Source organism: Phyllostomus hastatus, unplaced genomic scaffold (genome assembly GCF_019186645.2).
Source record: "Phyllostomus hastatus isolate PE091 unplaced genomic scaffold, TTU_PhHast_1.1 phas_contig_40, whole genome shotgun sequence".
In the NCBI taxonomy this organism is placed as follows: Eukaryota; Metazoa; Chordata; class Mammalia; order Chiroptera; family Phyllostomidae; genus Phyllostomus; species Phyllostomus hastatus.
In genome coordinates, this window is record NW_025333872.1 from 33,598,244 (window position 1) to 33,621,795 (window position 23,552).

Genomic DNA, 23,552 nt, shown 5'->3' on the forward strand with positions numbered 1-23,552 from the left:
TTTATGATTTTGTAGTATTAGCCAATGAACTAAATGGTACTTTAGACATAGGCATTATGTGCTTCCTATTTTGAGTAGAGCCATGTGTACAGCACATCATGTGATATTATGTATATAAAAATTGTATTTTATAATGGACATTTTACAATATTGTCATTATTACACATTAATTATAATTAAGTATGGAAAAATAACTCACTTTATAAAATGTAGAAGAAGATCAGTCACAAACTTAGCAGATTTTACAATTGGGCTTCCAGGCTCATTAAATGTTCGTGTATTATGCTCTATATATCGAACTTCCCACATTAGGGAAGAAACCCGCCTTTAAAGAAACAAAATACAGAAGTGTTAACCTCATTATATTTAGAAGTATAAGCACAAAATTTAAAACCAAGACATTGTGATTTTTCAAACGCAGTCTTAAATCAAGTACAAAACTCACACCTCAAAAAGTTATTTTCGAAAAAGTATAACCTCTTTGTGCAAGAAAAAAAAAGTGTAGCAACATTATGGATTTGCATAGAGTATGTCTAGATTAGATACACTGAAACAACAGTTACTTCTTTTAGGAAGAGAGACTTGCCTATAGGGAGAGTAACAGAAAGAACTGCAGTTTTTATTTTTAGCTTTACCTATTCCTGTCAGATATGATGTCATTTTTTGATAATAAACATACCTGAGATTTATGTAAAAAGGAAGCAATTCTCATCTAATTGTATCACTGGTAATTAAATTACATATAAAAATGCAAAGGTGATAACATGCTTATGAGATACAAAAATATAAAAATATATGGCAACCATGTTAGTTTACTAAGAACTGTCAGTAAATAAAAATTATTTTTTAACACTGAATTGAAAATACTAAAATAAATTTTGGTATTTTATTATTTCTGAAAGGAAAGAAAAATCCAAAGATGACTTCTAGAATATTACCCAATATGTGGTCCTATTTAAAATAAAGAAAACACTCATAAAATCTTGCTGATGTGTGAACAAAAATACAATGACATGAAATTTAAAAAATGTATAGTTGTGGGGCCCTGGCTGGCGTAGCTCAGTGGATTGAGCATGGGCTGCAAACTAAAGTGTTGCAGGTTCGATTCCCAGTCAGGGCACATGCCTAGGTTGCAGGCCACGGCCCCCAGCAACCGCACGTTGATGTTTCTCTCTTTCTCCCTCCCTTTCCTCTCTAAAAATACATAAATAAAATCTTTAAAAAATGTATAGTTGTGAATATAGAAATACTTCTGTGCATTTAAAATGGCATTCACGAAGTTCATTATAATAATAAAATTAAAGTTATCTTCAGCATAACTTACAGAAAATTGTGTGTAAATTAAGGAATTAGAAGAATATCAGCAAGGCAAAGTGAGTAGTTTAACAAAAGACTAAGGGAATTACTGAAGAGGAAAACCATAAACTTTAAGGAGTCGGAAGCCAATAAATAAAGGAAAAGCAAAAAAGCTTGAAACAGTGAAATATCACTTAAAAATATAACTTGGGTCTATAACCATATTATAAGAAAAATAGGCAGTTTCTAATTTAGGTAAGGATTATATCCACAAAGGTTTTTTCTTAAATTAGTTACTATGGCTAATTCCAAAAATCCTATTTAAGGTGTAATGTACTTGAAATGCACACCTTAGCATTCTTTCCTTGTTACCTTCCATGTCTTGTTCCATCTCTGAAACACTAGGTGTAACTCCTAAGATTTAACAATTAGAGGTCTAGGAGAAAGAAGGATGTAGTTAAGAATTTCTCCTCCATTTATTCTCTTAAACTTCCAACATCTGGAGTTGAAAAAGATTTAAAGAAGTGTGTTTCATGGGTGAAGATAAATGGGAGGCACATTGTCATAGCTGATGTCCTCCTCTATGTTTCTGACAAATAGCAATGAAGCAACAGTGGAAACACTTAGCAAGATCAGAAATATCTTCAGAACATTAAATTTAATATCTTAATTTCCTTTATTCCAGTGGTTACTAATGAGGGGTGATTCTGAGTGCCCTGGGACCATTTGGCAATGTATAGAGAAATTTTCCATTTTACAACCAGGGACTGTTATTGACACCTAAAAGACCAAGGACAACCCCAAATGTCAGTAATGTTCCTATTGAGAAACCCTGTTTTCATCAGTAAGGAATAACAAATGGAATTTTCAGTAGCAGGTAAAGGAAGTACCAAATTAGATTTATACTTTAAGTGATAAAAAGAATGGAAAGCACTGATTTTTGTAGGAAAATACCAATAAAAATATGAATAAAAACCATCCTAAGTTAAATAAAAACATAAAGAACTGCAATAATATAAAACTGCTCACAAAAAAGTTTTAATGTAGTATTATTTGAATTAAAATGTTTTATGACTGTTTAGCAAAAGTCTTAAGAAAAATGAAAACTAAGAGTATAATTTCATTATGTGAAAACTAAAAACTTAAACTCACTTTTTAATATGACAATTTAGGCAATAAACCTCAAAAGCCTGTCTGAGATTGGAACTCAGTATTTATTGAAATTGTTACCTAGAAGATGATGATGCAAATTAACTGAAATCGTCTTTAAAGGAAAAAACTCTGCATTTCAAGCTAACTTGTAACGATGAAAAATATCCTGAATTTCCTAATTTCATTGTTCGTAAGTACTCATAAGCTGAATAGAAGCAAAATAAGACAAATTTTATATTGTTCATGAAAAAATCAAGTAACAAATATTTCAATGTGATATCTTGGAGAAAATGACACAGTTTTGTAAAATATGCTAAGTTTTATAAAATATGCTATGAAGACAGCAAGCAGCAGCTCATATTAGCAGGTAGACAAAACTATCTAGGTAACATATTCTAAGTGTAGTTACAAGACCAGCAGCATCAGCATCGCTGGGAATTTTTTAAAAATGTAGAATCTCAGGTTATACTCTAAACCTATGGAACCAAATTCTGCATTTTAACAAAATCCCCAGGTGATTTTTTTATGTACATTAAAGTTTGAGAAGCACTGCTATAGAAGATCAGTAAATGGGTGAAAGGATCATTTAGCTTTATTTAGGTAGTAGCTACAGTAAACAGTTCTAACCTGTAAAACCTGTTTTCCAGTCTTTGTTTAATTGTACTTAAATCTGTTGGATATGCCACTACAGTGCAATACATGGGATAGGCTTGCAGATCCACAGGGGCCACAAATGCTGAAGCAATATCTAAAATAAATAAGACAAATAAGTTTATAAATGTATTTTGTATTGCTTAAATACTTAATGGAAAATCTTGAATTAAAACAAGTTTTGAGCTGTGTTAACTATTAATCTGTCACTCTTCATAGAAAAAGCAAAGTTTAGCTAATCTAGTAAGAGTCTCATTTTTATTATGTATACATTTACACTGCAAAATTTTACATATATTTGTTATTCATAGAGTTCTTAAAAGAAAAATGACAAATAATATACATATGACCTATTAAAGATACAAACATTTCTCTAATTAAAACCTGGCCATTCCTGAATTTATGTTTTTAACATTCATTCTATCAGTAACACTATAATAATTACATTGCATTCAAACATTTTAACGTCTGACTTTCTCAAAACTTAGAATTTTTTCTCATCTTCATGACATAATTCTGTGAAATATTAGTGAAAAAGAAAAGAGGAAACAGATTCAAAGTAACTGACTCTATGGCACACATTAAACTGGTAAAAATCTACAAACTATGGTCTCTCCAGTTTTGCTCATTCACACATAGTTTGACAACTTCATACCCCAAAATATTACTAAAATTATCTAAGACAGTATTTGAGACAATTTTTTATAAAGTGTTGCCATTCTATAAAATACTTCAGGTAAAAATACTATCCAGTATGTGTCTCTAGTGTTTTTAGCTGTTATTCATGTTAATTTCTCCCTGTATTCTTTGAATCTGATTCCTTACTCAAGAATAGGAGGTTGTTACAAAGCACCATACTAGTTTAGAGTTACTCTGGATAATTTGTGGTCATTGTTTTTCTTTTAATGAAGCAAAGCAATTCACATATCCTTTTCCCCTGCCCTTACAAATATTCTCTTATGTATATGTATGTAAAGTTAAGGGGGAAACTAGTATAGCAGTTTAATAATTATAATCCACCTTTCAGTCATTGTCTTTCAGTTTATATCATGTCAGCTTGAATATGTCGAGAGTTTTCAAACTGGATTCTGGAGGAATCAGATTGTTCAGAAGTTTCCCTGGCATTTTGTGGGAGACCCTCATTCTAAATTCAGATAGAACAATCCCATTTATAACTTATTTGAATATCTGAGTCCTGTGTAAGATCTCATTTTGAAAAATTCCACTTAGAAATGTTTGAAAATCACTGACTTAATGATGTTATGAAAGAATAATTTGTTTGAATTATAGTATTTTTCCTTTCCTTTGCTTTTTGCCAGCTTTTTCCATACTGATGTGCTACTATTATCATTTACCTAGTGTCATCAACTGGTTTATTCCTGCAACAATTCTTTCACATTCTTCATCCCTTGGATTGGAACCCCATTCTCCATCAAGAGGTTTATAGATCAATGATCTGCATTCAACATCAGTTAAAGGAACACTGGTACCTAGTTCTTCAGGAAATACAGCTGAAATACCCAGAAAGAAATGCAGATTTAGTGAAAATATGTGGAAGTTTACTAATATTTAGGTTATCTTTACAAAGTAGAGTTGATATTGTCATAAGACTAAAGGATAATTTTATAAAGATTTGGCAAGTATATTCTTTATTTTTCATGAAAGAAAAACATATTTCAATGATCAAGAAAACTTAAATTATTTTTTAAAACATTATAATAATTACTTCTCCAAATTTTTTACCCCACAACTTCATCACCATTTACCAGGTGAAGTAGAAAGCATTTTATAATATGATACAAATTTAAAAGGTTTTGAATCAATTCATAATATAGTCTCCATTTTTACTTTGATAAAACATACACAATGTAAAGCTGAACTAAAGTAGTATTTTCCAGAATACTTCAAACAAAGTATAATTTTTAAAAAATGTATAAACAGAGAAAATTCTGATTACTGACAGGTAATTCTCATGCTTATTGCTCTTAAATGATAACGGTTATGCTTTCTGCATGCCTGAATATGTAACAGAATCTCTTACTGAATCTTTAAGAGAATTGTTAGGGGTGGGTGATAACATAAATCTACAAATCTACCAAATACATTTTTCTTTGAACTAGACCCAGATAAGAGAAACATATTAACTATTTGTGTACAAAACTTTTCCTCCTCACAAAATGAAATTAAGCTCTATGGCTGCATATGTGTATGTATCCAAATAGATAAAAAACAAAAAGCACTTGCTCCACATACAGATATATTTAGGTAGGATGTATCTTAACGGCACCGATTCATTTCAAGAAATACCTCAGGCATTACAATTCCAATTAGTTTCATTTCTCTCACATTAATAATAGTGCAATGCATCAAACTCAAACTTCCATAAAGGAAAAAAACAAAACCAGAATATAAGCCATGTAAAATGATCATTATCTGACTAAGACATTTAAAAATTTTAAAGACTATTTTCTCATTTTTAAGGTTTATCCGAGTTTACTTTTTCCAAGATATCGTTTTTCTCTGACTTCTTAGAAATACAATAAATAACAAACATTTATAAATGATTATTTCTATGTCAAAAGTCAAAATTTTGTTTTTAAATCTTTGCTATTATCTAAAAGTAATATTATTTTTAAAGAAATCAAACAACATAGAATAATGTAAAGGATAATTTATAAAAGTCTTTATATTTTTATTTTTTATAAGTAATCTTTATTAAGAATCTAGAATACATATCCTTTTGAACATTTTTACGCATATATAGTAATATGATCTTTTTAAAAAAAATTGAAACAAAGATAGGTAATGAGGTAGAAAAAAAAATAATCTCCAGGATTTAGCTACACTGGCCTTTTCTCAGTCCCAAGAAGATATCATACTCACTGCCTAAGGCTAACTCCCAAATTCCAAGGCAATGTGTAAGGCCATATGCAAGGTAACAGCTATTACATTATTATTAATTATAATTACTGACTCGTTGAGCCCTTACACGTGGCAGGCTCTATAATAAGCACTTTACACATATGATGTCATTTAATCCTCACAGAAGCCCTGTAAGGAACATATTAGTTTACATAACTTCAAAGGCTAAATTCTAAGACCTGGTTTGGAGAATTGAAGGAACTTCCCCAAGTGGCATAGACAGAAGACGGCAGGGCTAGGATATGAATCTATGCTATGTCTCATGCAAAAGCCTGAACTGTGGAGTTACAAAAATATCTTTGCTCCCAAGTGCTCAGCTTCTAGGAATAACAAGTCATGAGCAAAACAATTTCATGTTTTTCTGTAATCAATTAACTTCCATCTTTCCTGTCACGACTATAAATTTCAGGGGGCAAATGTTAAGTCTATCTTGTTTTCTACTATGTCTCGAAAGTCCAGGTCAATAGTAAAGGCGCTATATTTGATGAATGAATATTTTCTATTTGATCTTCCTAACAACCCTATGCAATAGTAAGTTAGCAAATCATACTTCTTATTTAAAAAATTAATTCCATAATAAATATACAAAAGCCTAACATATACTCACCATTATTAGGTATAAGCTCCATATCCCAAGGACTCATCTTTTCTGTATCACCATTATCCCAGCTTAAAGGAAGAAAAATCCTGTTATTAAAAAATCTAAATACTAAAACACAATTTTTAAAATAAAATCATATCATAAAATAATTGCTTTGGTATTTTAAAAAAGTATTGCTATCATTTTATTAATAGGGAAAATATTCAAAGAAAATCAGGCTGAACTAAAATACAGCAAATGCTTTCTTACCAAACATTATAACACTGAAACAAACTATCAGGGTACTCAGGTTGAAGAGGTTCCTGGCTTTCAATTGTTCCAAACCACCAGGCATCATCTATGACTGATCTGAAACGGTCACCTGGACAAGAATAAGAGCCATCTCATTACTCTGAATTGTAATGTTGCTGTTGTTGCTCCTTTTTCCCAAAGTATACTCCTTTAAGATACTTAAACTGCCTGTATGATTTCAGAAGATATAGAAAAAGTGACCTACAAATTTCAAAATAAGTAAATAAGTCAGCAATATTGAGGAAAAATGTTATTTAATAAGTACACCAGAACTGTGACTTACCAGTTTCTATTGTACCATTTCTTACATTTTATTAGGGTAAGGAGAAATTCACTTTTACCTTAAGCATTTTTTTTTTTTTACTGGTAACCTTAAGCATTTTTAACAATCTAGCATTTTTAATTAATCAGTAGGACTATACCCAAACTTTTCATTCAAATAAATATACAGTTTAATAATTTCGGCTAAACAAGTATTTACAGTCTATAATTTCTTACTTTCTGTAGCCAAGTTCCTCTAACCAACAATCAACACTCCACTCTAAAAACAACTAAACCAAACAAATATCCAAACTGACTTCTTCACCTCAATTACCCTTAAGCTATAACACTCCTGCATATACTCATTTTCCATTTCCTATTAAAAACAAAGAAATAAAAACAACTATTCTTTGTAAAACAGCACTCCTTGAGTCCCTTTCTTTACTTACAATCAGCTATTGTCATATTAGGAAAACTGCTTTCCCGGAAGACCCTAATGAGTTATCCTCTCAGGTTCCCACTGTGCCATACAAAAACTGTAAATCAGTCTCTTCTTTTTTGCTACGTTTCCCCCTTCCCTGACTTTCAAACAAAAAATCAAATGTAAAAAATTGTAACCAGAACCAAGAAAAACTTTTAACTATTTCTTCTTGAAATTTACTTACGAATTTCTAAATAATGAATATACAGCTATTTCTTCACTCATCTATTTCAGACATTAAGTACTGACCTCTATCCATACAACTGTATATAAAAGATATATGTATTTTATTTAGTCTATATTCAATTTTTCTTTATCATGACTATGTAAATATTGTTTGCTACTATGCCAACTTCTACACACTTTCTTGTATTTTTTAATAATTGTTTAATTTTTTAATGCCTTAGTTTTCCCTGAATTTATGATTATTTTCCCCCATTCTCTAACAACTCAAACTATAAACTACTTTTCAATATAATTTTCCACAAGTCAAGCATGTTAGATCATTGGAGATCAGTTCCATTTTTTTCCCCTTGAAGACTTCACTCTTGAGAGACAATATCTTCTGGTCTGGTTGTTTTATAGGCTTGGTAACAGATGCTATTCTTGGGACTTCTGTTGACTGTTACCTGGGAACTCCTTTCTGCTCTTTCCTGTCTTGAAAACATTTCCTGTCTCCTAGAGGGATTCCATGTCTTTCTCTATCTTGATTACTCCCTTACTTTATGGAAAATATCTTTCAAAACTTCTACAGAAATGATACATGATACATTAACTTTTTTCATAACTCCTAGGACCTTGCATTCTCCTAATTTTTTTTTTAAAAAACAGTTAAATTTCTAAGTTTATGAAGTCCAATTAACAATAGACAAATAATCATGCCAATGCATTCTAATGGCACTGGAGAAGAGATGGACTGAAGTATCAATTATTGTGATTTTTCAAAGCCATATTATGCCATATATGCACCACATCTCACTCCGAGAAGACAAAGAATGCCACTATTTGAAGTTTAGAAATGAAATACTCTGATGAACAGCATACCCTCTGGACATAAATTAATCCATCTTAAATGCCTAGAAATTTTAAAGGATTTTAAAACTTTTTTGAGTCTTGATTTCAATATTAATTTTTAAAGATTATAATAAAGTTAAAGAAAAAAATGTAGGTTTAACTTTTGTCCCATCTAAATTAAATTATTAAACATATTGACCTGCTTCAATTTTGAATTATTATTAATATTTTTGGATAAAAATTTAAGTCAACACATAAAACAACTAAAGGAATAGGTATAAACAATCTTATAATAGTTAACAAATGTAAGAGAAAAAAATGCTTAGAATTTCAGCATCAACTAGATTAAAAGTATTTTCATTCTTAAAAAGACTCAAAAAACACTTGACACAATATTGTACTTGGCTACTAATATTCCCAGAAATGGCAGGCAACTCATTTCTTTTCCTAAACCATGAAAAATATTAAATCACTTATTAGATTAAAAACACACACTTATGGCTTCTAAAATTACCTACCTATATTCCACCGCCTGTATCTTGCATCGTCAAACTGTTGTCTCAAGACTAGGAAATCTATAACATCAGGCATATCATGGTATCTAATTACAAACAGAAATAAATTAGGTCACATACCTAAAAATATCTATGACATGTTTGAATTTATCTTGAAAACAATCTACAATACTAAGAAACCATTGCCTTTTTCAACAGTCCTTACTTCATGGTAAATGATCCGCCAGTCAGTTTACCAGTATCAGGATCAAGAAAAGCAAGTTTAAGGCAGCAAAGGGTAGGCAATCCCACTTCATACTTTATGCCAACTATTTTCATCAGTTCTTGTTCCTGAGAAGAGAGAAAAAATGAGAAACCATTTTCTCAAAATAAACTGCTAAACATAATCAAGAAAGCACTTTTTCACGTCAAACTTGATCTAGGTAATTACTCTGTCTATATGTAAAAATTCAGATCTGCGTACTATAGAGTATGCAAATTATGTTTCAGTTTTAAATAGTAAAGAAAAGCATAAAAAAAACTTTACTGAAATAAGAGTTTTCCAACACTTAGAGGTCTAAGCCTCTAAGTAATTGTGAACTATTGCTGATAAATCTAGACATACTTATCAAATTACATATATATTTGCCTTAGATATTAGTGTTGCTAATTCTCACTAATTATATTTTGTACCCACAATTTATAAACTGTCACAGCATACAAATTCAGTCAATCTTATGTTTCTTAGAATGTTAAATACAATACACTCTACTCGCCAGATTGCTTCAGTTAAGAAAGATATCTTCATGATATTGTTTCTTATACTAAAACTATTAATAATACAATTTTTCCACATTCCATAACTACATATTTTTGAGCTATTAAATAATAAACATCATACCCGTAGTTCCATTTTATGCCATGGCTGTTTTTTAGGATTGATACTATAAATTTTATTTTTCCGGGCCATTTCAACATACGCTTCATGTCCTTGTCGGAAATAATAAACCTAAAAATAATATAACATCACAATTTAAAAACTTGAATGTGTTTCCGTAAACTCAATATGCAATAATTTAATGTTCTTTGAACTAAAAGATTTTCTAATACTATGATGTTTTTTCCTTCTTTTCCTTCTTTTCCTGAAGTTTTTCTGATGTCACATAATCATAACCAAAGTGTTCAAAATAACATTACTTTGATTACATACTAACAGGTTAAGAAAAGCAGTAACTTTTGGGTTTTTTTGGTTTGTTTTACCACTTTACTTTTATTGTTTGAAGATTTTATTTATTTCTAGAGAGAGGGGAAGGGCGGGAGAGAGAGAGGGAGAGAAACATCAATATGAGATTGCCTCTCATATACCCGCAACTGAGGACCCGGCTCAGAGCCCAGGCATGTGCCCTGACTGGGAATCGAACCAGTGACCCTTTTGTTCACAGGCTGGCACTCAGTTCACTGAGCCACACTAGCCAGGGCACCACTTTACTTTTAAATTCAAAATAACTAATAAGCAAAATAAACACAGGCTCATAGACAGAGAGCAGACCAACAGCTCTGGGGAGGGCTAGGGCATGGAGGGATCAAACAAAAAAGGGAAAAAACAGAAAGCGCTCATGGACACAGACAACAGTGTGGTAATTGTAGGGGGGAGGAGGATGGATGGATGTGGAAGACAGCATAGGGGAATAAACTGTGATAGAACAGATAAACAGAGATTCCTGTGCTTAAAAAACATATAAAATACAAGGTTAAAGTTAATGAGTATTGGATAAAATAAATAAAAATTTCAAGGTTAAAGTTAATGAGTATTGGATAAAATAAATAAAAATTTCAATAAAATAAAGAATCACAGGTATATGCCCTGGCTGGTGTGACTCAGTGGATTGAGAGCCAGCCTGCAAACAAAAAGGTCACCAGTTTGATTCCTGATAAGGACACATGCCTCAGTTTCCAGCCAGGTTGCCAGTTGGGGAAAAAGGGGAGGCAACCAATTGATGTTTTTCTCCCTCTCTTTCTGACTTTCTCCCTCTAAAAATAAAAATAAATGAAAAAAAATTTTTAATGGTGAGGATAGCTAACTGTAAAAAAGGAAAAAAGAATTGCAGGTATGTTACATAGTTAAAACCAGTATCTTAAGAACTTGAATGGGGGAATATAAGGGCTTCCTAGTAGAGCTCTTCAGTGGGAGGCCATTCAGTAGGAAAGTCGCTGGACGCTGAGCCTGTCCCCTTAACAAATTCCCATATTCCCACTGCCATGCAAGCTCTGCAGCATCAGATGGTGAGGTGTAGAACATCCTCTCTTCTGTTAATAACCACTTTTATCCTGCTCTGCCTCCTGGATGTTTATAGGAATAGGTTCCTCCTAAGATGCTGGGTTACAGCCTTTATAAATCATTATCCAACTAGAAAACATGCTTGAAATTTTTAAAATGTATTAGTTTGATTTTGATGATAAAGATATTTCTTAAGGCTTAAGAAAAGCACAGAATTTGGAGTCATACTATTAGTTTACTGGCAGTGTGATCTTTGGCAAATTAAGTTTTCTAAGCTTAATTTTCTTATCTGAAGTTGATAATGCTCACTGTTAAAAGGTTATTACAAAATCTAAATGAGAAAATGTTATGAAAAGCATTTAATACAGTGCACAACAAAACAGAAATAAATGACTTAAAAAATTTGGTATTTATTTTTAGAGAGAGGAGAAGGAAAGAGAAAACGAGGAAGAGAAACCTCAATGTGAGAAAGAAACATTGCTTGGTTGCCTCTTGCACACCCCCAACTGGGGGACTTGGCACAACCTGGGCATGTGCCCTGACTGAGACTGAAACCAGTGAGCAACCTTCTGGTTTGCAAGATGACACCCAATCCACTGAGCAACACCAGTCAGAGCTAAATGATTTTTTAAAAACAGTTCATCTGTGTAGCATAACAAAATTGTAACTAGGGATCATGATTAATTTGTTCCTCACTTTTGTACCAACTAGTTTATACATATACATAATTTGAAAGTAAAAAATGTATTCTCACATATATTTTATCCTTATGAAAACAGCAAGGCATCTATTTATGCTCATTTTATAAATATCAAATTTAAGTGACTCCCAACTACCATCCTGTAGAACTGGTACTCGAACACAGTTGTTTTATAACAAGTATTTTTCCTACTATTAAAAAATAGTATAGCTTGTTAAAAAAGTGCTATTAAACTTTTTAAAAAACAACTTAAACATTTTGAAAGGAAATTATTCAACAAGCAATTACACACTTTCTGGCCACCTTCAAAATAATATATTAAACATAATATAACCGCGCATCTTCTTGATGTCACAGATCTGTTAGGATCTACCATTGTAACTAAATTACAACAATGTGGTGACGTTCCTATTCTATGCTCTTCAAGACTTCTTAGGCAAGTAGGGTATCTATACTTGATTTATTACAGATTGTTAAAATTAGTCTTGCAATGTAAAGTTTTTGTTTTCCTTCTTTGACTGAACTGCCACTTTCTATAGCTAATTAGTGTTCTTTGCCAGAAAAGCCAGTTTTAAATTCCTTATTTCTTACTGCTCATCTACTGGGCATCAGATAACCCTATCTCTTACCACTTATGCATAAAATAAGGAGACATGAACCCTTGATTTGAAATCTTATATTTAAATTTTATAGTCCAACGTACATAGTCAAATGATGCCAAATCATATTTTCTTAAAACTGAAATACTTCTTATACTAAGATAATACAATTTTTAAAGATCTAAGAATAGATTATGAATGTAAGTTATTTAAATGAAACACTTCTATAAAATAAAATTAAATAAAAATAAAATGCTGAGTTTTTCTTTAAAAGGCTATACATTATATTCCTAATATTTAAGTCTTAAGCTAAGAAAAATTAATATATTTTAATTTAAAAAAGAAATAACTGACAAAAAAGTCATTAAAAATACATACTAGTTTTTAAAATACTAACAAAATTCCCATTCTTAAAATATTTAGATTTGCAATTGCAATATTTACAGCATCCTTAAAAAATATGAGCATTAGTGCTTCCTTCCTAATTTTACTTTTTCTGTAGTTACAAACATCTAGAATGAGATACCTTATAAAACTACTGCAATCTTCTAGAGTTGTTTCTAGCACTCTAAAAATATTCAAAATAATTTAAAAGAAAGAAATACAGTATGCTTTTTAAAAAGTTTAAACGTACCTCATCACCCATCTGTGGTACAAATGGACATCTTCGGGGAATAGTATCGGTAATCCATGTTGAAGGCAACCATTCTTCTAACGTCAACCCATTTTCTGTTAGTTCTCCTACAGCCAACCTCTAAGGTTTAGAACATTTAAAGTAGTATTATCATAAAAGTATTCATCTACAACCTGTCCTTTAAAATAATTATAAAGGTAGTTGAATAAATAAAGGGAAGTGAATCATTGTGCAATATATGTATTCTTCAGGTATTAAAAATCTATTCTGGAAAGATGTCAGTAGTAGCAGTGTAGTATTTAATCACTCCAAAATAACTACATAAAAAAGAACTAAATAAGCCAAAACCCTGAAGAAACCATTCAAAACAAAATTAAGTGTCAAGATATTCCCATAAACACCAAAATATAAACTCCAAGTAGTCTCCCTGTCACAGTTCTATTAGTTTTATAAAGTTTCCATTTAACAAAGCACATCTGAGTCTTTTTTAAAAATGTCCTAGTCATAGTGTGTTAGTAACAACTAGATAATATATTCTCGTATGGGCCGATTAGTGCAAGACACAGAAGGCTAACTGTTTCCATGGCTGGGCATTATACTTCTACATAGCCCAAGAACACTCTTGTCCTTCTCCCCTTTAGAGTAGCTATTTCACAATCTTGGCTCACATTTAGCTTTTAACAAAAAATTTTTCTTCAGATATTTTCCAAACAAAATGTTGTTAAGACGGGTCCCTTACTTTTTATTTTTGTGGATAAATATAAAGTTATGCCTCTGAGAAAAACCTTTTTAACTTTGATGGTCCCCTACAAGTAGCCAAAATGATCTGGATGTTGTTACCTTAAGACTTATGAAAAAGGAACTTCTAAGAGCCTTTGAAACCTAAGATTTATAAGCAGAGAAAGTTCATGCAATCGATTAAAAATGTTTTGGTACAGTGTTTGTATATTATGATTCCAAGTTTTATTCTCTTGCGTTTTTTAAAAAAAGAAGACAGTTGTCACTAAGTTAGTGCAAGTTCACCTAAAAGAAGCAATGTCATACTGAGGTTATGACAGAACACTATTTGCAACAGATACTGCTACAGCTGCTACTCAATATCCATTTTCTCTTCATTAACAACATCTTCCTGCTTCTCAAACACATCAGGAGCACTCTCTCTTTGGAGAAAAAGGGATGGGAAAAGATTGGCATTTACTACATGTGACATGGATCTACTGGAGAGAATTCTAGTCAGGAGTGATGGGATCTGACTTACATTTTAAAAGAATCACTACAGATGCATCAAAGCAGCCATTTTCAAACGATGGCCCATACACAGTCCAAGCTCGGCGTGCTCTCTCTAAATCAAATTTTATTGGAACACAGCCATGCTCATTCATTTATGTATTGTCTATGGCTGCTTTCAGGCTACAATGGCAGAGCAGCTGGACCTTTACAAAAAAAATTTATCAATACATGCTTTTAGAAAATAGATTCTAGGTGATAAAGGGCAAAGGCATGAAGACAGGTGGAAGGCTACTGTAATAATACAGGTGAGAGTTCACAGTAGCTAACACTAGTGACAGCAGAAATGTTGAAAATAGTTAAATGCTGAACATATTTAGAAGAGCCAAGATAATTCCCTGATGGGCTGGATACACAATATGAGAGAAAAAGGAGAATTAAGCATAACACCAAGTTCTGGGTATAAATAACTAAGTCGTTAATGTTGAGAAGAGAAGGACTAGACTGCAACAGGTTAGAAAGAAACTCTTAGAAAATAAGTTTTGTATGTGTAAAATGTGCAATGTTAAGTCAGGTCATATTTGACCAGTTATTTTATCCACAAAGGGTTACTGAATAGCCATTGCTACTATGTACTGAGTACATCACAGAGTTAGTTCCACAGATTGTATCAGTTTTCTTTAATGAGGTTTTGAGTTAAAGTGTGTTTTGAAAAAGGTGTCCTTTGACTTAATAAAAACAAGTAGAAAAAGTCTGAAAACTGGTAATTCCGGCCTCAATATGGACTATCAATTATACTAGGCAAGTATCTCTCCCCATAAGGAAAATTCTATGTTGACTGGGATAGCTAACAATTCTAACACAAAGCCAGATTAAGTTGGATGTTCAACAGGAATAACCATAGTTATAACTGTAAGACCCGGGCATAGCCAAGAATCATTATGACGATAATTCTTATTCACCAATAATTCTTAGGAAACCCATAATTTTTGGTTAAAGTATATTTCTGTCTAATGCTTAAAACTACTTAGGGAATAAATTGCACTGAATATTCCTCAAACCTTCCAGTCTCATGATTTGAGATTAAAAAAATTTTTTTGAGATACAGGCAATTAATTTTTTCTTCCTATCCAGAAATTTTTCTAGCCCCACCTCAAATAGTATTTCTTCTGAAGCCCGTATCTGAAACTCTGGAATGAGATGTTCCCATTTGATTTCTGATTTATTACTTTCAAAATTAATCTGGAAACAACTGATCAATGTTTCTCTCATGCATCAATGTTGCTGTTTCCTTCTACCTCTTTTCCCCTCTATCTAAAAATATATAATTAAAATCTTTAAAATATTAATCGGGCAACCAAACATGTATTTCTTCTATTTTTATCTTGGGGAATTCAAGCAACTTGTCGGTCACAGATGTGTTTTAAGGTTTTACTTATTTAATTTTAGAGAAAGGGAGAAAGAGAGGGAGAGAAACATCAGTGTGTGGTTGCCTCTCTCCTGCCCCCTACTTGGGACCTGGCCCACAACCCAAGCATGTGCCCTGACTGGGAATCTAACCAGTGACCCTTTAGTTTGCAGGCACGCACTCACTCCACTGAGCCACATCAGCCACGGCAGTTGCACATTATTTTTAGAATAAGTACTATGTCTTATACTTCTGTCTATCCACTGTATTGCTTTATAGATAGCAAGCATTCAATAAAAATGTATTGATCTGGTTTCCAGATCTCTTAAAAGCATAAGGGATATATGTCAGATATTATCTGAGATTTGCTTACTGCATTTTTTATATCTGCCTTACTGATTCTTGTTTAACTGAAAAAGAATGTCATATGGAAAATATTTTCATCCATGCAATATTATCAATTACTTAATGATCTGTTACTTTCCAGCACTACTACTCTTCATAAAAAGGGAAATACTACTTGAGATAGTAGTATAATACTTCTTGAGATAACAAGAAGACTAAGGAATAAGAACAAGTCTATGCAGTGTTCAATTCACTCACTGGTAGGCTAACACCAAACGATTTGAATAAAATTCAAATTAAAGGAAATGGTCTATAATATCTTAAAACTTATTAAATTTAAAATGGATCCCACCTAAATTTAATGGCAGACAGATCCTGTTATAATACTTCAAGAGAAATAGTGAAATTAAAATACGGCAAATGGTAATAGTGGATCCAAATGTGGCACTGCATGAAGGAGCCCAAGGTATTAGTTCATAGATAATTATCAAACCAAGAGGACCACAAAGTAAACTGTGCTCTTGGGACAAAAGAATTACATTCTCACAGTGTAAATCTCAAAAGTTCATCAAAATTATCCTGAGATTAAAAAAGTGTTTATATTATTAGTTAGATACATGGCTACACAAGTTTTCTTTAACCATTACCACATAAAATAATGGGTCCATATACATTTCTCACTGACAAAACAGAAGGAAAAGAAAACTGTGAGCAAAAGCATGGTATTCTCTTTGATAAATCTTCCCCAGACAAAAGTAAAGGAGATGATAAGAATAGTAGGCAATGGAATCCAAATTAAAGTAATTCATAATCATAGAGATGAGGGAAACAAATGCTCAACTGACACAGATAAAATAAACACTTAAGACAAATGTATTCTTAAAAAAATTTCAAGTTGGCCCTGATCCATGTGGTTCAGTTGGTTGGGTGTCATTCCACAAAGCGAAAGGCTGCTGGTTCAATTTCTACTCAGGGCACAAGCCTGGGTTGTGGGTGAGGTCCCCCCGGTCAGAGCAAGTACATGAGACAACAGATCAATGTTTCTGTCTCACAACAATATCTCTCTCCCTCTCTTTCTCCCCCCTTTCCCCGCTCTCTAAATATAAATAAAATCTGTTAAAAAATGTCAAAATTCTCTGGGGATAAAGACCTTATAAGTTCCCCCAGGATTTCACACTACAAACGACAAGCTAAGGAGCATCTAATTATGGCTCACAAACTGTATAAATAAACAAAGGTTTGTTAAAACAACAGTATCCTACTTTAGATTCACATTTGCATTGTGCTCAGCTATGACAAGTTTTGCCAGTCTAATTCCAGGTGATGTTCCCACTATGCTTTCTGTTTATTTTCAGCAATAAAAATGAGGATTAAAAGGTAAAGGCAATTAAGAGACTAACAAACTGTGTATTTTATAGCATTACTTTTTAAATATGCATAAATAAATCTCACCAGATTGTCAAGAAAAATCTGCTCCTGTTATAAGACTAAATGCTCAATATTTAGAATATAATTGATTCTACAAAGAAACACCATCACATTCTAAACATTTAATGCTTAAATAAACTAAACATATTTTGGTACCCAGTAAAGTCCTCACCATGCCAAAAGGTTCTCTGACTTATAACAAAGTCAAAATGATGTATAACAAAAACCAATTTATGAGAGGTTAATTAACATAAATAAAAGTTAAATTTCTACAGCATCTTATCAATGTAACATCAAAAGACATTGAAAGAAACACCATTCAAGGACCTGCTATACTCTATTTTACTCTTGTGTACTTGGAAGGTCTTTTATTACTATTTGTTGGTATACCTCAACAATGTTAATGTTCATCAACTACATTTTTAAAATGTGTGCTTTGCTTTCACAGAAAACATTAGTTATATATATATATATATTTATGTATTTATTAAAAAATCAACCTTTTGTTTTCTTTCTTTGGGCTTTTTTTTCTTTGGTGATATTGGTCCATCTTTCTCTTCATTTACTTTTTTCTTTTCCTTTTTAATCTGTTTTTGCTTCTGTTTTTCAGATTCTTCTTCTTCATCTGAACTGCTTTCTGCCTTCTTGGTTTTATGCTTAGGAATTTTCTTTGGTGGCTGCAGATTAATTCCTGCATCAGCTGTCCAATCAGAATAGTCACTGGAGTAGTCACTACAAGAGAAAAAGGGTTTAAAAAATACACAAACACAAGATAATGTTAAGGCTTTGTCTTATAAAAATGCAAAAAAGAGATTATAATAAAGAGAAATAACAAAACAGTACATATTAATGAACTAAAAATAGTTCCCTAACTTTTAACTCGTCTTCTAAAGAGTTTTTTAAAATTCTATAGGCCTAACTTATTTAAATATCCAAAAAAGTTAAGATAAATAATAAGGTCATAGCTTTAACTGAAACAATGAATTTAAATGCCTTCTATGATTTTAGCCAAAAATTGATCTAGGAATGTTTTATCTGTTCAAAATATTGTGAGGCATACAAAAATAAGAAGCAGAGAGTCACCTTCCTTAATTCTAGCAACAGCAGAAAGACAGCCCTGGAGAGCATAGAAGATAAACATTACGGAGGAAGTATAGGAATTCCTTTCTTGAGAGGTGAGAGCTCTGGACAAGGGAGACTCCTATGTTAAAGCACTGATGCCCTGATTTTGAACTGGCAGAGCCAGAAGTATTCTTACCCAGTGAGAAGACTGTCAGTGTAAGTTTTACTTAGCATTTACATATATACCTTAGATATAATCTTATGCTTCAAAGCATGTCATGACTCAGAAAACTACAGGTTTTATTATCTTATGAATCACTACCAATCATGTTTGATTACTTCTTTTCAGTTTACTTTCAATGGACCTAAGTCTTACTTAACTGATATTGTTGCAAAATAAAGAATCCAATTATGACATTTTCTGTTTCAATTTTTGTACATGAAACTATTACTTGATGGTATCAAGTTTTACAAGTGTAAATGCCTTAAATCTAAATTATACTATGTTAAAATCAATAATCATTTGTCCAGGTTTAGTGATACATGACCTCACTCTTCTCTGAAAATATTCCTGGTAAATCCTGAAAGGACATTTTTCTGGAGTTTTATTCTAATACCACCACCTCTTCCTCTGGCCCAATGTCTTTTTATAAACATTTACCTGTATCTCCTTAAAAAGGATCATCACAGATAAAACTTAAGTAATTTACTGGTTTACTAGTATAATTTTCATGACTTCATTTTACAATTTAAGATGATTCTGAAGAACTTTAATTAAATATTTTTCAGACACTATTCTGTAGGCATACAAACGCATCTGCAGGCAAAAACATCTATCCAAGAATAAACTGTATTCAACTTATGAGCATGTATTTACACTTATCCTTCCAGGCCATGGTCACTCTAAATGGCACCTGGCAAATACTGATAGTTGCTCCTCTCTGGAGCACTTAGCTCTTATGGGAAATCTGCTGCTGCCAGCAAAGGTCTAACTATAAACCCGACAAACCTTAAAGTGCAATGTTCTTTACAGCACTGTCCTCAACTGCTAAAGTAAAAAAAAAAAAATTTTTTTTTCTGGCCTATTTCAAATGTAGAAAACTACCAGACATAAACATGGACACTTGCATACCATTACTAGGAAGAACTGTTGTGGAAATAGGAAAGCCCTTGATTCTAACACTGATATAAGGAATTCTTTTTTAAAAAATAAAAATATGTTTATTGATTTTAGGGAAAGAGAAGGAAATAACGATTGGTTGCCTTTCATATTTGTTCCAGGGGATCGAACCACAACCTTGGTATATCCGGACAGGGAACCAAACCACAACATTTTAGTGTACAGGATGACGCTCTAACAAACTGAGCAATGTTGGCCAGGGCATATAAGGAATTCTGATAGCTTCTACCTCCTGGTTCCTCTGGAAATTTTATTTTAGAAGCTACTGCTGCTGGAGAATAAGTGTGTGAGGCTAAACTTAATTACCATTTCCAAAGGCTACACTCCTTGCTATTATTAAGGCTTTACCATGTCAGTCAAGAAGATCAGCCCTGTAATAATGTGCATTGCTAATATAAAGAATTGGAAGGCATCCTCACTAACACAGTCAAATAAGGTGGGAATAACAGAAAAGGAAAAAAAGCTTATTCTCATTGCTGAAAAAAGAAATTATTAATAGCATTCAACAAATTCCACTATATAAGATAGTAAATTCTACAAGCTCTCATTACTTTCATAATTTAATGTTCAAATATTTCTCAAAACTAGTTTGTGGTTCAGTGCTGAAATCACAGCATTCAATAATAAAATATCAACTAGGAAGATAAAGTTAAAAGCACCATTTTGCAGATCTAGTTTTCCTAGAAACTAGTTTTTCTTCTTCTACTAGAGAAAACATGTCATGAAGAAAATCTAAATTTTGGACAACTCCAAAAATCTCTGAAGAAGAAGCAACTTTTAACCCAAAGAGACTCTGAAAAATGTTGTTGGTAAAGAATCTTCAGCTTTCTAAAGAGTTTTTATTACATTTGAAAAAATAAAAATTCATTAAAGTACCTAGAGCTGCCATCACTGTGCCATGCTCTCTCTTCTTCTTCAGAGGTTCCACCACTGACAGCAACAACTTCACCTTCCTATGAGATATTGAGTATATATTTTATTGTGCAATATTACCAAAAAAATACAATTATGTAATATCACCAATCAAGTTATTTAAATTAAAACCTGATTTATATTAATTACAAAATAGACCTCAGATTTTATACAAAAATTATTCATTGTATTTAATAATTATTAAATTTATCCAAAGATATAATACTTATTAATATTGGATTCAAAGCAATCTCTTGGATAAATAACATACAGAGTGGGACAAAAGTAGGTTTGCAGTTGTTTATATGGAAAATACAGTAATTAATAATAACACAAGAATAAATTCTGTTTTGTGTAGTCACAACTATAAGCCTACTTATGCTCCATCCTGTTACTTTGTTTGTTATTTTAAGAAGCCTTATAACTTATCTTCTAGCTTGGATTCAAATTCCATAGCTGACATAGCAAATCAATTTTTACCTCTTTGACCTTTGTTAAAATTTAAGCTTTTTTTTTCTTCTATAGATGCTTTGGGAAACTTAAAATTAGGAACTTTTATGTTATATTAGTATTAAAATAACTTTATCATACAAAATAAAAAGAATATTCCAGTTCTGGTATTACTCAAATGGTAGAAGATTAAAAACTACCCAAACACTGTGTTTCTTTAATTTCTATTTACTATAACTGAAAAAAATCTAAACAGATGATCTAATTACTCCCACCCCTAGTATATCATTTCTTTAAAGAGAGAGTAAAAAACATATTGCTAAATATAAAATAGTCACTATGTGAAACTACAAAATATCTAAACCAAAAAACCAGGAGTTTTTTCATTAATTAATACATTCTGCCCAAGGTGCTATTTTGTTCTTAATGTACTCCTCTAGAATTTAATTTAATTGCTATAAAAAAATGGTAAAGCATAAACAAATTAGTTTGAGGAAGAATGAATAAATTTTTCTTATGTTAACAAGTTTACCTAAAAATATATGTTTCTACTAAGGTGAATCATATTTAAAATATGTTCTAGAAACTTAGTATTAAAAGAATCATACTTAACTCTTTCAAAAATAAAGATATATTTTATAAGGCAAATAATTAGCCCACATACATTTTATGTTTTGTATGTATATTTAAATAGTCACATGTCAAGTTTATATAATTAGTAAATTTGGTCTTTTTACCAGATTGGACATATCTTAACCTGGCCATACTAAGACTAAAGCCACCAGAAATTAACTTTTAAATTAAAGTTAGAATAGTTAATACTGCCCTGGTCAATAGAAAATATACTCAGTGAATTCCCATATATGTCTAACATTCTCAAACAAAGTATGGCTTCAAAAGTGTAATAGTACTCAATGTCTAAGATCATAAAGTCTTTGACCTAACTGTGGGAGAGAGGGTGTTTGGGTGAGTGGGGGAAGAGAGATGGTTGTAAGTGCTAAACAGAATTAATTTTTGCTTGCAAATGAACTACCTTTGCTGAAATATTTAATTTAGTAGAAATAATGATATTTACAGAAATATTTATACATAAGGAATATTTTTAAAATTACACTGAGAAAAACTAAAGTGGTACAGAGATTAAAAAGTAAACAAGATTGTTAAATGCTTATTAATCAGTTATTATAGTTACAAATTAGAACTTCATGGTACCATTTTAAAAGGTTGGCTTTAGAGTAAAAGGAACCTTGGTTTAATCCCTGCTCTACCATTTCATAGTTAGGTAAATGTGTAAAAACATCTTAGAACCTCAGTTCCTGTGTGTGTGTGTGTGTGTGTGTGTGTGTGTGTATATGTGGAAATCATGCAAATTTGTTCTGTGCATCTGAGATTACCAATATATGTGCTATGCCTACAACACATATAGTAGGTCTTCAGTAAATGGAAGATATCACTATCATTTTAAGGCCTAGAAATAACATGTTTGAGCTAAATATAATCAAATCATCTATAAATATAATCAATGAATGTGAAGAGTGAAAGGCATATTTTTTTTTAAAAAAAAGTAACAATGGAAACGGAAATTTATGAATGTGCTGAGATCTTACATCTGAAGAGCTAGTGCCATTTTCTATGTCTTCTGAAGGTCTAGGAATCTCTTCTAAAGCAGATCTTGTGCGATAACTGTGTTGATTTGCCTGCTGTTTTTTGGATTCTCCAAGATCCAGGAAAGGCTCATGAGCATGATTCTGAAAAGAAGTAAATTAAATTTGTTTACAGTATGCTTAAAGAGTTAACTTTTTATTGTACTTTAAAAGTTGTATTTTAATTATAAAAAATCCATTCATATTTGTGATACTAACATAAGTAAACTATATTAGAGTATCAGCTCAAATATTTTAAGATTACAACAAGTTAAATAACAGGTTTGCAATACGTTGAAATTCACTTGTTGATACGTAAGTTATAAAATCTTTGCTTTTGATTAATAGTGACTTAAAGATTCATAATAATAGACTAAGCCTAACATTGAATTCTCCTATACCCACACCAAAACAAACCTACAGAATGGGTATGAGAAAGAGGACCACAGGTTGTGAGGCATATTAATAGACAGAGGCAAACTGGAAATCAGAATGGTGATCACAACACTACCCTGCCACTATG

The 23,552-nt window shown here is 31.7% G+C and overlaps 1 protein-coding gene across 1 annotated transcript in view; it reads right to left on the reverse strand.

Moving 5' to 3' along the window:
* The window catches only part of LOC123822186 (pleckstrin homology domain interacting protein), a 140,537-nt gene that overhangs the window by 22,574 nt on the left and 94,411 nt on the right, over positions 1 to 23,552 (reverse strand). The window contains exons 21-32 of the mRNA XM_045844139.1: positions 22,994 to 23,134; positions 20,901 to 20,977; positions 18,283 to 18,514; positions 13,375 to 13,494; positions 10,065 to 10,172; positions 9,390 to 9,514; positions 9,188 to 9,270; positions 6,872 to 6,983; positions 6,629 to 6,690; positions 4,455 to 4,610; positions 3,076 to 3,196; positions 200 to 325 (exon numbers count right to left, since the gene is read on the reverse strand). Of these exons, the coding sequence (XP_045700095.1) occupies positions 200 to 325; positions 3,076 to 3,196; positions 4,455 to 4,610; positions 6,629 to 6,690; positions 6,872 to 6,983; positions 9,188 to 9,270; positions 9,390 to 9,514; positions 10,065 to 10,172; positions 13,375 to 13,494; positions 18,283 to 18,514; positions 20,901 to 20,977; positions 22,994 to 23,134 (1,463 nt within the window). The remainder of the gene's footprint in view (positions 1 to 199; positions 326 to 3,075; positions 3,197 to 4,454; positions 4,611 to 6,628; positions 6,691 to 6,871; positions 6,984 to 9,187; positions 9,271 to 9,389; positions 9,515 to 10,064; positions 10,173 to 13,374; positions 13,495 to 18,282; positions 18,515 to 20,900; positions 20,978 to 22,993; positions 23,135 to 23,552) is intronic.